The sequence below is a fragment of the Athene cunicularia genome, assembly GCF_003259725.1.
Source record: "Athene cunicularia isolate RWA chromosome 4 unlocalized genomic scaffold, athCun1 chr4_part3, whole genome shotgun sequence".
Lineage (NCBI taxonomy): Eukaryota > Metazoa > Chordata > Aves > Strigiformes > Strigidae > Athene > Athene cunicularia.
Window position 1 is genome coordinate 17,461,171 of NW_020799100.1, and position 18,022 is coordinate 17,479,192.

An 18,022-nucleotide genomic window follows, 5' to 3' on the forward strand; every position below is an offset into this window, starting at 1 on the left:
AAAAAAAAAAAAAAAAAAAAAAAAAAAAAAAAAAAAAATCTCTCTCTCTCTCTCTCTCTCTCTATCTATATCTATATATATCTATATATATATATATATATATCTCACAAGGATTTCCTAAACAAAATATGAATGAAAATTTTGGATACTGAGTATGTATTTCCAAACACATTAGTTTAGGTCGTCTAAGTCTCAGGATATAACACTATAAGAAAATAAAACAGCTGAGACCAGTAGTTTGAGGACTCTGAGAGAACAGCAGCCCTTTCTTTCTTTAAAGCCTCAAGAAAACAAAACTCCAGACACGTAGGACTGTCTTGGTGACAGAAAAAAAACCTAAAGATAAAGGGCAAACAAATTCAATTTGATAAATTTAATTCCATTTACACTGCATGTTTTGCCATATAGTAGTTTTATTAAAAAACGTTCATGTTCAAATTTGAATACATATCAATTAGATAACTATGAAAAGACCAGGCAACTCAGTTTAGCCCAGCATCCCTGGAATAACCATTTTCCAGGTCCAAGAAAGAAAGAAGATATTAATTCAGCAAGCATTGAGGGGGAATGGGACAGGGGTGCAAGCAGGACACAGCGAAGGATAGAAGGGTAAGTTGAGGCCCTGCATGTTGGCTAAAATCTGAATCTGTGTGATATGAAAATCAACCAATTCAACACCAGTATCACTGGCGTGCTACATCTGGACATGTTTTTTGGTTTACATGTTCCTCTGTTGTGCTCTGACACTCCCCAGAGTGAGCAGCAGTGTACACACTTGCTCTTCTCCTACTGTGAGGAAATCAGAGAGTGATATAAAGAAGCTGTACTCCCTATTTTCTTCTCTCCAGCTGAGAGATTCGGGGCTTGAAATAAGACCGAAACAGCTTGAGAGCAGGTTTAAATTACAGATGTTTTTTAGATTGTAGCAGTATCCTGAAACGTTCAGGTAGTTTCATCTATCACTAGTGACAAACAGAGTTGTTTCCACAAGAAGCCTGATGAAGCCTCATTATCCACCAGCATAAATCTGGTTAATGCTTGTCTTCGAAACTGAAAAACTAGAATTATCAGAGATTTCCTTTCGAAAGGGAAGTTTCATAAAGTGAGAGATTCAAAAGCACTTTTGTTAACAGTTCCTTCTAAAGACAGTTTTACTGCTATATGTGACCATATTCAAAAGTAGAAGTGAAATAAAAACAGTCAACACAACTAATCCATTTGTAGGTGATATCCAGGAAACTCTACAATATTCTTAAATGTTCAATTCTTGGACCTTTACAGCATTTTTATGTGGAAAATAAGCTATGAACAAAACCAGAGAAATTTTCACATACCTGAATCAAGGATTCACTCAACTTCTCTTCATCAACCTCTAAAATTATACTTTTTATTTCTTCATAAGGCAAACGGAAAGAACCCAAAAATATTGCTGAAATTCAGTAATAAGTAATTAGAATCAAAAATATAAGGTAAACAGTTTTTAGGAACTGAAAAATCATATACTAATTAAGAATTCACAACTGAATAAATAAGAATCCAATTCAGCAGTAAGAAGTTTTCTATATAAAACAAATGCTAGATGAAGCATATTATTGTACTTTGACTTATAATGAATTTCATCTCTAAGAAATGAAACCATGTGACAACACTTTTAACTGCTCCATCAGCCTCAGTTGCTCCCTAACAGTGCTACTATCTCTAGCAATAAAGTCCTATTTTTATGAATGGAAACATCTGCATTACTACTTAAACAGACTTAGATAGCCACTAGAAAACTCAATCTACTATTTTTTGCTTTCATAAACATGTATGAATAGCTGTACTGCATTTATAATTGGCTGAATATTTACATGACATCCTAGAAAAAATTCCCTCTCAGAAAGATAATGAAGATCTGTGTAAAGCCAAAAAAATATACCTCTACCTCTTTTTAGGGTAAGTAAACTTATACAATATAGTCAATGTATACAGTATACCCTTCAAAGATGGAGTTCTCAAAGCAGTTTGAACTTAGGATGTTATAACCTCTGAAGAGTAGTTCAAGAAAGCACTCCTAACACAGATGGATTACCGTACCACTCTAATAACGTGTCATATAATCACTATCTAACTACTATGGCTGATTTACCTGCAACCATATTTTCATAACTTGAAGTTTTATACCACTTCTCTTATGGTTCATTTTATGCTTAAGAAAATGTGCTCATGGATGTGGTAATAAACAATGCACAGATTTCGTTTTACACACATCATTTGAGCCAGACATAGTTGAACTAGTCACACTTTTATGGTATTTCTAACTCAAATAAAAGAATCTACAACTCCTAAGGATTGAATTCCCTCCATAATTAAAGGAAACAAGTTTAAAAAAAAGGAGGTAGAGCTGTTTTCCTTACCATTTATAATAGCAGTATTGGCACCTAACTTACCTTATTTTGCAATATTTTTCTCTTTTTAAGTCTAACCACCCCATCAAACTCTTTCTCCACTGCTCTAACCAGAAAGAACCATTAGTAATGGCCTGTCGAGCCCAATCCACAAAATCTATCACCACTGTGCCTCCCCTGAACCAGTGATTATCAATTAATTATACTTCCAGACTAAAACAATTAATGAATCAACTTTCTCTTACTAAAAAAAAAAGGTTCCTTAACATTTAAGTCTACACTATGTCTTCACTTAAATTTAAGTTTTCTAGTTGTATATTGAATTCAAATCATATGTATGTAAAACATGTCTGAACTTAACACTCATGTTCACATTAGGCACCTTTTAGAAAAATAAGATTGCACATGTGAAAAAAGAACATTTTACAAGTCACGTGTGTGTACATGCTAATTAGATATTCACCTAATCTGTTTCACATTACTTACATAAATTTTGTGCGGTTTTTCCATCCAAAATTCTTAATTCTTTAATCTTTTTCTTTGACTGAACTGCTTTCTTCTCTTCTGATTCTTCTACTGCCTTTTTAGCTGAAAAGAATATATATATTAAATTCTGATTCACTATTACAACTATTCAATCTTAACAAACTAATAGCAACTCAGCTAGAAAGCCATAATAATGCTATTAGAATAAGTTCAAGGCAAAATGAATGCACTGCCTTAATGTACGGTAAAATATCCAAAGAAACAAAGCAAATCTACAGAGTTAGGAGGAACATGAAATGAAAATGCTAATATGACAATGACCGATCTTCTGAAGCACTGACAAATTATATTTATACATTTTAACCCACAATATTTGTTATCTTCAGCTCCAGTTTATTCCAAGCACTTCTAAAAATGCACTGATTTGGTGTTACCTCAAAGCACGTGAGTGCCCTCTGTTGAAATTTTAGTAACTCAAATGCCATTTGAAGTTCTTCATCCCAAACCAGTAAAATAATAATTTGAGATTTATTACCCTACACAAAGGTTGGGTTTTACTAATTATTTAGGTTGTTACTAGTAAAGAGCAAAACCAAATGCAAAAATACCTTACCTTTAAAATTCACTTATTTTTAACTAGCAAGAACAGCCTTATATTCAGTACTTTAAATTATGTAGAAAGTAACATGGTATTGAAATATTTAAAATATATGCTGATTTTTTTCATAATTTAATATACTTATTTTTCACAGAAACTTCTTAAGTAAACCCATTATCAAGGATTTATTTCCTTTCAAATATCACATAACATTTGGCACTGAAGGAATAGAAACTGAATATGTTTAACATTAACTAAAATTAACGAAGTCATTCAATGAATTTAGTGATTCAAAAGTAACCGAAAATCTTGAAAGACAAATTAAGAGGACTATTTAAGCAGAGTAAATATGCTTTTCTTCTCTGAGCACTGTCTCTTGCTGTACTGATTTCATAAGCATGGGTTTTATTACAAGTATCTCCTATGAAAACATTTAATTTTAGTGTTAAGAATAACACTAAAACCTCAGTTGTATTAAAAAACCAGAACGAAGCAAACAGTTATTCTTCTCCTTACACACATTACCACTATGAAAACATCTGGCATAAAATAATTCTACTGGGTTTATACCACTTGGATAATTAGTTTACCTTGGGCATTTTCATACCAGTATTAACTAAGCTAGTACAGGACAGCTCCAACATGCCCAGCTCCCTCTAAAACCAAATCACGAAAAGTTAAACAGTCATGATGATTCAACAACAATGCAATACTTGCCCTTGCCCCCCGACCTGCTGTTATTCTGCAAGCCTAACTACATCATATGACCAGCTTACTTTGTATTTGTAACAGGACAGAGCTACATGGTAACTTGATAATACAGAGATAATGCTCAAAATTCTCACCAACACTGACCCTTTAACTATAACGAGCTACCATTTAAAATCCTGAAGTGACACTCCATGAAATAATCACACCCTTAACACTAATTGTTCTCAATTAAAGAAGGAAATAAAACAAGGTCTCAAACAAAACAAACAAACAAAACCCCAAGAGTTAGAAATTAGCTGTCCCATGAGAAGGCAATAAACATTATGAGTTCTGTTATATGAGGAGAAGCTATTGAAAAACCTAGGTTTGTGTCTGTTGTTGAGACAGCAGAGATAAATTATTCATGAGATGAGTGACCTATTCCAAACTTCAGCTGTTTAAGAATTAAAACCTCTGGATATCCACATAAGATTGGGTCTTTAAAGCTGAACACCAGACTGCCTCACAATGCACTCAGAGAGTACTGTACTTGTCACAGTAATTGTTAACACTGAAGACAAACCTGTTCTATAACCAGCTAAAAAAATACACACACACATTTCAGTGCATAATTATTTCAGTCCTGTGGCTTGCAAAACTGCAGAGGTATCAAAAATATTAAGTATGAGATGAAAACAAGACAAACATAAATGTTTTTGTTACCAAATGTCACCCCACACAAAGGTAACGTTCTTCCTGCAGTGATAATTCACATACAGCTCATCCGACACAGCAAGTCAAACATCCTCATGAGCAAGAGCTCAAGGGCAAAGGTGTTACCTGAGCCCAACTCCAAAGTTACTCAGCTACTACAGTATCAAAAAAGAAAAAGTGGTTTGGGGGCTTCAGTTTTTAAGCGTACAATATTTTAAAGAAAGAGACACTCAAAGGATGGACTGAGTCCGAATTCACAATAACTCTGCCTATACAGGGCAAACAACCAGTTCTCATTATTCTCCCTCCTCACATGTTTCCACACTGCAGTCCTCTTAGTGGTTGTGAAAATAGTAAACACAATTGGAACACAGAAAAATAAACATTCAAAAGCTTTATAACAAACCATATATACTCTTAGCTGCTTAGGCCTGAAGGGTTGTAACACCATGACTTATATTATTATCTGTTTTATAAATATTTAATGTCTGGGTTAGATTAAGACTTTTCCATTTAGAAAAGACCAAATAATATGTTCTTTCCAAAGATTCTTACCTTTTAAAGTATGAGACTTGAAAAACTAAGTTAGCTTTATGCCAGTTCACAAAAAACATGAAGAAATACTAGAAGGTGATGCTTATGTGACTGCACCAAAGTCACAATTTAGCATCAACACCAATCTTACCAACCTAAAACTCACAAGCAGAAAGAGACATTAAATTACTAGGATTTCCTCAACACAGTTTGACCCATGCTTGAAATCACATTAAGCATCAGAGAGCAATCAAAAGGCATGCTCTTCCCTCTTCTGTTAGGTGCACTCTCTCCTGATCACATAGGCCATTTTACAGTGACTCAACTCTGACAGGACCATGGATTACAGAATTATAATAAGTAATTAAATACATTTCAGAGTCAATACACTATTGCTGACCAACCTCCCAATGCTTTTCAGGTACTCCCTTCACAAATGCCTGCTTAAAGATGAGACATGCTTTTTGGTTTGATGCCACAGAACCAGAGGGAGAGATGAAAAAAGGATTTTATAGCAGTCAACAATAGGGTAGCTCAACAAAGCAAGATGAAAAATCAATCTGGAAGCTAAAGCATCTGTATTACTTCACACAGACCTTGGAGTTTAGCGCTGTGATTATTCATTACAGCCCTTTGATAATCGCACTGGTTTACATGTTCATTCAAAACTCAGCTTTTTTTCCAATCCACAAGTCTTACAGACAGTACCTAGAGCTAGTGAGAGTCATAGTCACGTTTCCATAACATAAAGGGCCACATTTGAAGATAAAATCAGTAAGCATAAGGGTAATTTCCTTCTGTTCTGATCATAACAATTGGTAAGCAACGACACTGCAAGAAACAGGCCAGCTCTCCAAGTCTGAAGCTTTATTCCACAGAGTCAATCCCCTACCCAACTCCCTGCTGAGCTCGCTATCCTCCTCCAAGTACCCTGCCTAAGTTTGCATCTCTTGTTTTAGAACACATGACAAGCTTTTTCCCACCTTAAATAAGGCTTGATCCAAATTAAGCCTTCCAAATTCATGGCTCACCTGCTTTGCTTCCCAGAACATACTCACTAATCAAGTTTATGTCAGTCCTCCACTGCATTAGCAGCCCTGGAACAATGGCAGAACCCTCCAATAAGTGGTTAAGCCTGTCCAGATACTCTTGGCAAAAGTGATTAATATCTCCTTCACAAGTTCTCAGTAAGAGAGGCCAGAAGCCCAAGTATTCCATCACCACATGAAAGCAGCATGTGTACCAGCAGATTCAGACTCAAAAGGGCCTGTCAGGTTGTCCTCCTGTATCTCAGATCACCATGTCTGTGATAACAGTCAAACCTAATGCACTTGTGTTGTGTTGATATAAAGCATTTTTAAATCTCCTACCCTCTATCTCTGTTTTTTTCTTTAAAGTTAATCCCTTTTCACACTAATTTATGTAGGTTCATATTTGGACCTATGTGGAATACATATATATATACATACACACACACACACACATAGGTGCTCATACATGTCTGGATTTTTTGTTTTGAAGTAATGGAGAAAATTATACTCTTGGTTGTTTAAAATTTTTTTTCCATTCAGCTGGGAAGAAGAAACAAAGAAACAACCATTAAAAAAAACAAAATCAGTCACTGAAATGACAAAACCACATTAATGCATAATTATCTCACATCAGTTATGTCTATAGAATGTTTTGGTTGGGTTCACTTTTCTTTGCCATTTAGCCTCATGCAGAAAGGAGAGGGAAAAAGAGACTCAGTATGATAAAGCAAAAGGGAAAGAGGAAGTTTTAGGATATGCCCATGTCTTTCCAAAGACCAGAAAATACAGATCTAAACACCAACATTATGTAAACTTTTTTTTTTCTTTTTTAATTTAGATTAGGGTTCTATTTTGTTAGTAACAACATGTTTATCAGTGTTGGAGGAAAAAAGCTGATGCAACATGCTGCAAGGGATTGTTTTCTGTTCATCTTACATTATGCAACACATGCGCAGCTTAAGTGTGTACCTTTATTGATACCTTCAGCTGGGAACTGACTTAATCCCACAGAAAGTGCACTGCTTGAAACCCATTTAGGTTGTAAAGAAAAAATAATAACACTAACTGAAATGTTATATAAGTTTAAAATATATTAAACAAGACATGATAATCATGGCAAAGAACATAGACAAACATGCTGAAATACCTCAGAGATGTAATTAAGAAAAAAAATTCTACCATCAATACTTTTGTACTTCTGTGGAAAAAAAGTGCATAAATGGCTCTGGAAAATTACCATTCTAAACCTGTTCATTAATTTTGCTACTGAATGGTATTAAAAGTTATCATGAGGTTTTCAGAAATACATACATTTTTATTTAATTGTATTGGAGCTGTTAAAGTACTTTGAGCTGCAATGTGCAGTTCATATTAAACTCTTCCTTTTTTAAAATAAGCAGTAAATAATTATAATTAAGAATTAACAGTAAAAACTTTCAGTCATGAATATGATGAGCATGAAAATTAAACGGAGACAAAAAGGAGCACATCGAATTACAGTGTGGAAAAAGCAGAGATTAAGGTGAACTGTAGCCTACCTGAACCTTAATCTCCAATTTCTATCATGTCTGTACCCACAGTGAACAAACACCCCTACACTGTCATCTGAAATGAATAAGCAGTTTCATCTTATTTCCATCTGGCAAGTGGCTTACCAAGTGCGTTTACTAGTATTTGGCAGCAAAATCAAATATACAAAATAAATTGTTTTATTATTCCCTTTACCTGGAAGAAAATCTATGACTAGTATAGGAGAAAAAAATTAAGTGTTCATACTGTTGCAAGGGATGTAAACTGTATTATACAAGAGTATGTTTCAACAGCTGGAACTATTAATTACACCCAGAAGTTCACTGAAAAAACTCCATGTGATACAACTTGAATGAAAAATGAAATAAGGAGCTAGGAATGCCACTCAAAGATCAGAAGACATTTTGTAGCACAAAAATTCAGTAAATCCTATTGCAACATAATAAAACTTCTTGAAGCCTAGCTAAATTGATGATATTGGGAGGCTACTCATAGTTTTCTATTTCTGTGTTACTTCTAGAGGCACTCAAGAATGGAAATAAAAGTCAAAGAACGGGGAAAGGAAGGAAAATCAAACATAATGCAGTCTCAAATTTGCACTTATTCTCTTCCCTCACCAACACACCGAGTCTTTCCCATTTCTTTAACCACTTAATTTCCACACTCAAATAAAACAGTGCAGCAGTTCACACAAGCTAGGCCTAGTTCGCATAGCTGTTCACAGAAGCCTGTGAACTTCAACTAAGCACTTCTTAGAGTAAGTATAGATGAAATAAGATCAATCTCTTGGTCCAAAGAGCAGAATGAACTCTGGCCAGTTTTGCATGCTCAAGCAAACAGTCAGCGAAACTGTGAAAATAACCTGTTGATCATCAGTAAGTGCAAATGCGTCCAGAAGGATCCTGAACAAGCAAAGCCCTGACAATGGCAACAAGTCAGAAAACACCAGTGGAAGCTCAATGGATCAGTGACCAAAGAGGTAATCGCTACCCAACCTTAAAACCAATGAGAATAGAGAATATTCACTGGGTCCCAGATGAGAGACCCTGGGAGATGCCACAGTTCACACAGCTGAAGCCAAAATTTCTCTCCTGGACCACATCGTCTCTCCTCTGCAGAACATGTCTGTCACGCAAATCATGACTGCATAAACTGAGATTTAAATAGTTTACTATCCAAATTCACTTATAGTCTCCAAAGTGGCATGGGCAACTTTGACAAATAACAAATTATTTCCCCAAGTATCTAAAGATAAAAGCAAGAGCATGACCAGAGCTCACCACACCCTCCTGTCATTTCAGTCAGCAGCTGCCTGAACTCATCTCTATTCCCAAAACCACCTGGCATTTTTCAGTTCACCTAAAATCACTCAGTTATCAATTCCTGAAGAAAAATTAATTAAGCACTCCTGCTGTCATTCTGTCCTTTCTGCAATCAGAAGAGATAAATACATGGTACAGCATTGGGGGGAAAAAAAAAAAAAGTAAATAATTTTATTACAAAGAAAGTAAGCAACTGATCTGAAAGTGGATCTTAGTTTGAGCTCTCAAGATAAAAAAAAATAAAACTGGCAGGAGGAAAAACATGGAACCTCTTGCAATCTCATGGTTTTTGCCTAATTAATGTAATCAAGCTGAGGGAAGTGACATCAACCCAACAGATTATGCTCTGTGGAAGGAAGAAAAAAAAAACCCTTAACTTAGTTTTACAAATGAGTTTTGTCAAAACATAGCAGGGAATCTATATTCCTCTTATTGGTTCTTATAATACAATTGATTGTTATTATATTTGACCAACATTTAATGTGTATATGAATTATTTCTTGCTCCTTTAGAGTTGTCCTAAAATAGTTGTAACTAGTCTATTTTTTTCAAGTGCAATTTGAAAATCTGCATCAGGAACTTGTGCAGTAAAGTTGTACAGTTAACGCGTATTTAATTAACCACTCCATATTGCAGTTGCTTTCAGCTTTCTATCAACAGCTTGAAATCAAGTAGATGTCTGGGACACATACTATATTTAAAAAAAGAAAGAACAACGTGCACGCAACTGATTTTGCCCTCTTCTACGAACCCTGTTAAAGACCAATGCAAAAGATGTTTCTTTTGCTGAAAGATGTTAAGCAAATATTAAAATTCATCACATACAAATGGTCACAGTACATGCAAAGCACTTTCTGAGCACTAGAAATCAAAGAGCAGGCAAACAATGGTTAAACTGAAAATATCCTCAATGGATCTACTTAACTGTGTCATACGATATGCTGTAAGAAGCTGGAACAGAAGTCGGAAGCGTTTTGCATGAACTCTTCTCTTACATTCCATCCATGAATATTTATATGGAAGAAAGCCTCAGGACTGTTCACCCCATTTCTCCCTTTGCTGCTTCTTCAATACCTGCGATGCTTAATGTGAACATGCTGGGTTTTGCTCCAAAGGGATGCTTATCCTTGGTGGGTTTTGCTGGGCACTGAGACATTACGTGGCTTTGCTGCCTATATATTAGTGCTTGGCTAATGACTGAAGAGATCAGTCAAACCATTTTCAATGTAATATAGTAAGTTTTTATGTAGGTCAGAGAAGACATTTGCCTATAAAAATAAAATGCTGCCTATAATAGTACTTCTAATTTAGACAGTCTCATGTTCCAGTTATATTTTTCCCTCTGATATCAGGTCATCATCACCACAGAACTGCGAGCTAGGATAGCTATAATTATTCTCCAGATTAACTCATACACCTGTTATCCATACAACTTTCAGAAGTAAAAGTACTAAGACTCAGGCAAAAAAGCAAATTCAAAGTAAAACAAGATGTCCAAAAACTGCTATCACATTTTATCAATATTCTAATAGACTCATTTTCTGTTATTACTATGACAGGTCTAATAAATTAAAACCTTCTAAATTAATAGTTCAGCTACTGTTCCTCTTGATTAGGCTTGTAAAAGGCACATCTTTCCCAATAAAGACACTTATGGGAAGCACATTTTCCAAAGGAATTTCAGAAATCATGAAGCTAAAAAAAATCCCAATATCCAAAAATCCCTTCATAGGTCGTTAAATAGATACTGGTGCTTAGAGGAACAGACTAGAATTCTAGTAAAAATTAAGAGCTAAATTGATTTCTTTTCCTCTTTCACTGTGATATTTGACATATAAAGCTCCTGACTAAATGTAACAGTAGTTAAAATAAACGTTTCCAAATGCACATTCCTGTGTCCTCTCCATTTTTCAAGTATGTCCCCGCCATCAAGGTTTTACACAAACACGCATGAAAATATTTCTATTTATTATTAATAGGTTCCATTAATTTCTATAACCAGTAAACAGTGCCCTGTGAAGTTAACTGGTAAACATAGCTTTGAGAGTTGATGAATACAAATAGCAACTTTTATCCTTATTTATAAAACAGTGAGAAATGAGTCTTCCATAAACAATTGTTTGAAACTGTGGCCTTGTGGTGGATGGTATCAAATAAATCTTACTAGCTGCATGGAATCTGTAACAAACATAAACTTAATCATGTCTGGGTACAAATATTTTTGCTATATGTCAGTGATGAGAATAGAGTCTATTCCAACCTTTAGATTAGATTTACTTACAGTTTTAACTGGACACATTAGATGGCAGTGACTTGTTTGGAACAGGAACTGCCACACCACACATTGTCACAGGGAAGATGTACTGCATCTTTCCACATTACAATCACTCTGACTAATAATCATTCTAACTGAGGTCATGCCAATACAGTTTCAGTACACTGTGACAGTGAAACGTTTCTGGCATACTAATTTAACTATCTGAAAAACAAGCAGTAATTGAGACATTTGATGATTGCATACTAAGGCAACAAAACCCATGAGGTTTTCTTCCTCAACACCCACCCCCAATAACTGTGGTAGGTCAACTGATACTGTTTAGATAACTCATCACAGAATCATCAAAGTTGGAAAAGACCTTGAAGATCATCTAGTCCAACCATTAACTTCACACTGACAGTTCCCAACTCCACCAGATCCCTCAGCGCTGGGTCAACACGACTCAAACACCTACAGAGATGGAGACTCCACTACTGCCCTGGGCAGCCTGTTCCAACACCCAACAATACCTTCTGAAAGAAATGCTTCCTAATATCCAGTCTAAACCTTCCCTGGCGCAACTTGAGGCCATTCCCTCTTGTCCTGTTGCTTGTTACTTCATTAAAGAGGCTCATCCCCAGCTCTCTGCAACCTCCTGTCAGGCAGCTGTAGAGGGCCATGAGGTCTCCCATCAGCCTCCTCTTCTCCAGACTAAAGACCCCCCGTTCCCTCAGCCACTCCTCATAAGACCTGTGCTCCAGAACCTTCAATGACATATTACTGTTTGCCTTTTGTGTACCACACACAATTTTGGTTTTCCCATCTGTGGTCTTTGAAAACACAGAGAAGGTAAATATACACCAGTTCTTTATGAGATTTGCAAAGACAGAAAAAGGAGACCACAAACAAGGAAGACTAACAAGCAGCAAGACTGAAACCCTGGAATACTATACATGTGTTTGAAACACAGTGAATATCAATGCCGCTGGTTATGAATACTACAAGATCATGAGTTCACTGAAAACAAAACACAATAAAGACTTTACTATGTATAAAGATATAACCTTACACTTAGAAAAAAAACACCCTGTCAACTGCTGAAAACTGGGAAGAATCAATGTTTAGTTTATTCTGACTATGCACATATCTTCAATGTCTGTCTCTTAATATTAACTAACACACATTTACTCTTTTGCCTAAGCATCTGCTCTCAAGTCACCTGCTGAAGACAAAATACTGGGCTCAACTGGCCTGAAGACAACCCTGTATGGTTGTGTATGTTATTACTACCTTCCAGCACATTTACCTTGAAAAAGCTTTCTTGGGGTCCAAGTATCTCCAAGTGTGTTGAAAACACCCAGGTGCTCACTGAATACATGTGAAATGATTATCTGCCTTCAAGAGGTAAAAGATAAATTACTTCCACATTACAGGATTAGTCTTAGGGGACCTACCAGTGTACTAAATTAAGCCACTTGATTGTAGCTTACTAAAAATAGTCTGGGAACACACAGCTAGCGGTCTCTCATCTTTACCAACACACTCAAGTTTTACTGTACACCTTGGCACACTGTAAGCATACAGAATCCACAACATATTTGAAATGTATCAGATGTAACCTATATTCTGCTTACCTTTATATTACCAACCTAAGCAAAATTTTGCTACAATGATTCATTAAGAAGGCAGCATCTCCATGCTAATGACCCAAATGTCTTAAATGCAACAAAAAATGTCAAAAGGAAAACCCTGAAACTTATTCCACACATACTACCATTCAGAATATGTAATTTACAGATAATTTCATATTAACTGAGAGAAGTCAGCCAGTTTACCATGTGGACTTTAGCTTTTAGAATGCCTTTAAGCCATAAATTTCTTGTTCACCTGCTGCTTCACATTGGGAAATTATTCTGCAATATTATTCTAAAATAATTACATTCCCACCTTACAGCGCAGAAAAACGATCTGCAAGAATGAAGTTTCAGTTTCTCACAACTGCACAAGACACACAACAGTTACAGAATACACCAAATTGTAATTTCAACTTTGTATCCTTTAGAGATCATTAACAGGTAATTCAGTAGCTCAACAAAATTATCAGCTTTTTATCTGCGTTAATGCCTATGGACTGTATTTTCAATGTCTCTGTGAATTCAGAAACTTAATAGCACAATTGTTAACTTTTAATCCTTCAGATCGCTTTTTAATGTATCCTTCTCCAAAGAACCTTTATTCATTTAGATAACAGATCTATCCTTACTCTGTGTACAGACGGCAGAAATTCTTGCAATGGCAGATATTCTGTTCAAAGCATCTCTAATAGCATTACAGCTGAACCAACTATCAATCAGATAAAAGTTGAAATCTCAAATAGATAAAGAACTTTTTTTTTTTTTTTTGGTCAGCAATTAAAGAAAAAAAATCCATTTTGCACATAAAACCAGCGAGCATGGAGAGGGGGGCATTTTTTGTAAAGATGACATCATTGCAAGTCAGCACCATGTGTAAGTGGAACTAGGCACAAATCAAACCACAGGTTGTCAGTTTACACTTTTACAGAAAAAAAACCCACACTATTTCATATAAGAGAAATTTGAGAGAAAGTACATTTAGGAAGTAATATAGTATGTACAAGCTATAGTTCTTCTCAAATACAAAGGAAACATCTCTAATACAGCCTTAAAAGAATTATTTTACAAGTAAGGCTATAAAGTTTGCTTATAACTACATCTTTGTTTATGGTGGGTTTTTATTTGTTTAAACCAATAGACTGTTACTCCTGGAACTCTGCTGGAAGCTTTCAGGATATTAAAAAATAGGTGCACAGTCTGTTTAATAGTCAGCACAAACTTTCCTGGTAAGTAGCTAATCTATTCATCTTTTCCTCCAGTTTTGGTGTGGTTTTTGTTTTTTTGTTTTTGGTGTTTTTTTTTTTGTTTGTTTGTTTGTTTGTTTTTGGTTTTGTTTTTTTTTTTTTTCCCCACCCTTACTTGGGTCACAACTTCACAGCCAGTTGTGTGGCTCTACTTCAGGTGAAGAACCTGCATTACAGTGCTCAGCTTTCTAGTACTAACTAGATACAGAGCTTCCTTTACCAGTATCAAGAAATCAGTAAACATAGCTACAGCTACAAGTAACATCTAAGAGGACAAAATACATTGGTTTAAAACCTTCCTGCCCAGAATTATACAACACAGACCTAGAAGTGACAAGTGATTGACCTCTAACTCATCATCAGTGTATTTTATGTACATATCTAGATAGAAGTTCTTATACATGAAAGATAAGCCACGCTTTAGGAAAATTTCCATAACAGATAATCTTAACAGTTCATTTAACAAAAAAATTACTGTAAAATGCATTGAATGGGCTATTTAATCATGTTCTGAGTAACTAGATTCAAATTAAATACATTTTTCTAGTATCTAACTCAAATTCCCTTGCAAAACGTGAAGTTAAAAAAAAAAGAAAAACAAACTTGAAGATAATCTTTTGAGGAATAATATTCTGTTTTGACATAGCAGAAAGCATTCTTTGTGGTGTGATCTTTTTACCTGTTCATACAGAAAGTGTTTTATTCCAGGATGCAGATTTTTGTTTAAAAACAAACAAAACCCCACTTCTCTTCAGTTGAACACAGATTATTTTTTTAGTTCAACTTTTGAATTTCTTTTTTGTCAAATTCATAGAAAAAAATACTCCCTGTAAGAGCATTATAGATCAAGACTACTTCATGAATGTATTCATGTTTCATGCTAATTAGTCTTTGTACACAATCCCTTTCCCTGGTGTGCCTAGTACATGTGTCTCTGTCCTCGACTGCTCGTTAACTGTGCTATAGTTTATTTGAGCACTGCATCACTGAGACTGAAATAGACATTTCAGAATACGAAACTGCCTTTCTACCTTTGCTGTATTTTATAAAGCTGCTACTAACAGAAGCTCTATTTCCCTTAGAAAAACAAGGCACACGGTATGTACAGAATGTATTAACTACTACCAGAGTTATCACACAGTAGTCTGGAATTCCAAACTTGTTGAATATATGCATATGGGTAACATATATTTGTCTGTGTATGACAAGTAGTGATCCTTACTCTTTTCTAATGGGGACCTCTGAGACACCAAATGCAGAGGGAAAAAAAAACAATGCATGCCTTTTAGAGCTACTTCACCTTGATTTTTCTTTACAGTCAGAATTGGCTCTTCCACCCTTTCTCCTCAATATTTCAATTTTTAAATTGAGAGCTTGGATATAACAAATACATACATGAATTATGTAAGTTGCCACTTAAACTTTAATAAATTAAAACTAAGACAGCTCTGTCACAATATTGTTAAAAACACAAGAGACCTATTAAGAAAACACACAGCTCTTCTCACTCCAATATTTTTCCTTCCAAGTTTTCAACACAAAACGTTGCTCCACAAGTTCACCACAACCCCAACACCAACGACACTTTCTGAAAATCAGTTCTTATTTCCATGAATGAAATAATACAGAAGAGGTTCATTAATTTACCTTTTTAGAATTACCATGCAGTTCCCAAGGTTTATTGAAGGAATACTAACGAATACCTAAAATGACTCAAGCAGCAAAACTAGACTTGACTTCAGCAGAAAAACTAGTACTAATACTGTCATACTTCCGAAAAAAACAAAAACCACAAAAACAGCCTTCCTTGAATTCCACTGCTGAAGCTTTCTGACAAAATTAATAATTTAATCATCTCCAATCTCAGTTTCACACTTAGCACTAAAAAACGAAGATAATGAGCATGTATCTGTAGAAGTAATACAGTCAGGGAATAAGTAGCAGGGTTTTTATTTTGTATCCTTGCTCCTCTAGTCTCCAGTGGGGAAGACTAACTTGTCCTAGTGACACTTCAAAAGGGTTAAGCAGTGCTAATTGAACTAAAACTGAAGAAATCGTCTCCACATGAGAGCATTTGACCTGGATTCACAATAGATATAATGAAGATTTTGAAAATGAGCTCAATTTCTATAGGAATTGTGTGGAATACATTATCATATACATCAAAGCAATCAATGAATAAGGCTAGAAACTTTCAAATATCTCAGACCTTGAACTTTTTCCCATCTGTCTCTTAATCTGAACATAATTTAATTCACATACAGACTACTTCTCTGTAGCTGCAATTATTACAGTTCTTATGTAATGTTTACCAAGATAATATCCAAACTACTCAATCTGAACCCTTCCAATACAAAACCAATGCTCTGAAAAAACACTAACTTGAACTGTTGCACATGTAAAGAAAGCAAGCTCTGGGAATAACAAATAGGTCTAGGAAAACTGCATCTGACCTGTCCCTCATTAATTTTTTCCCTTATGAATATACCATGAAGCTTTTAACGGTAGAGTCCTAAAAGTGACATAATGGAGGAGTACTACAGCCAGAGATCCCCAGTAAAATTTGTACATCTAGCCCACTCTATGGCATGATCATTCTGAAAGCAGTATTTACATAATATTTTGTAGGAAACTAAAACAATAAACAAAAATAACACAACTGAGACTGATCTTAACTTCTGAGAAAGTCCAAAATGATTTTTTTGTCTGTGATATTCTTCAGTCACTGTCACATGATGAAAAAAAAAAAAAAAAAAAAAAGTCTTCACAAAATATCAGTGTTACCTCACATTAGTCCAGCAGACAGACAAAACTTTTGGTCAAAATATTACCAACAGCAAATTCTTCATTTGTCCTCGCTAATATTTACAGTGCTTGTCTGTACATTTCATCACACAACACTGTGTTTTATCATATAGAGTTAGTGTTAAATACAATCAAAACAGAACTGTCGGACAATCCCAAGTAAAAAGAGTAAAAGATTCTTTTGTTAGTGGTTTTTAAATAAAAAATTTGGGGTAAATATTCAGCTTCTGATCTAATTCTAGCAAGTAAGCAGTATTTGTTAATATGTCACACCAACAGTACATCTATTTTACACAGTAAGGTTTTTCAAACTAAAATACATGTTCTTTGTCATTCAGTGTTATAAATCACCTTCCACATAAATAAAAGGAATCATTTAACTTATTGAAATTTAAGTGTGCTAAGATTTTATTTGAACTAAAATATGAAAAACTAAAATTTACCAAGATTGGGCCTAATTGGAAGCTTTTGTTTGGTTTGGCCCCTTCAGAATGCTATTCTCATTTTAGTCCTTTTGTATGATGATGAATGAAATGGGTACTGATGCTCTTGAAATAAAAGACAGTCCCTTCAACAGAAGCAGGTGCTACTTAACAGCTACCATTTGTACAGTGGCTTCCTCATACGAAAAAATTTACACAGGAACATACATACAAGTAATTCTTAGGAGGCCTCATTTGTGATTCTCCTGAACAATAGCCCAGCTGCAGCGAAACTACACACATCAGTCCTAAGGTCAGTTTGGAAACCATGTTTCTCTATAAATAAACTTTCAATAGTTACACAAAGT

At 35.0% G+C, this 18,022-nt stretch overlaps 1 protein-coding gene across 1 annotated transcript in view; it reads right to left on the reverse strand.

Annotated features, from left to right (window-relative positions):
- Positions 1-18,022, reverse strand: part of DIAPH2 (diaphanous related formin 2) — a 179,276-nt gene that overhangs the window by 109,934 nt on the left and 51,320 nt on the right. Inside the window, exons 19-20 of the mRNA XM_026848817.1 lie at positions 2,874-2,975; positions 1,335-1,429 (exon numbers count right to left, since the gene is read on the reverse strand). Coding sequence (XP_026704618.1) covers positions 1,335-1,429; positions 2,874-2,975 — 197 coding nt within the window. The remainder of the gene's footprint in view (positions 1-1,334; positions 1,430-2,873; positions 2,976-18,022) is intronic.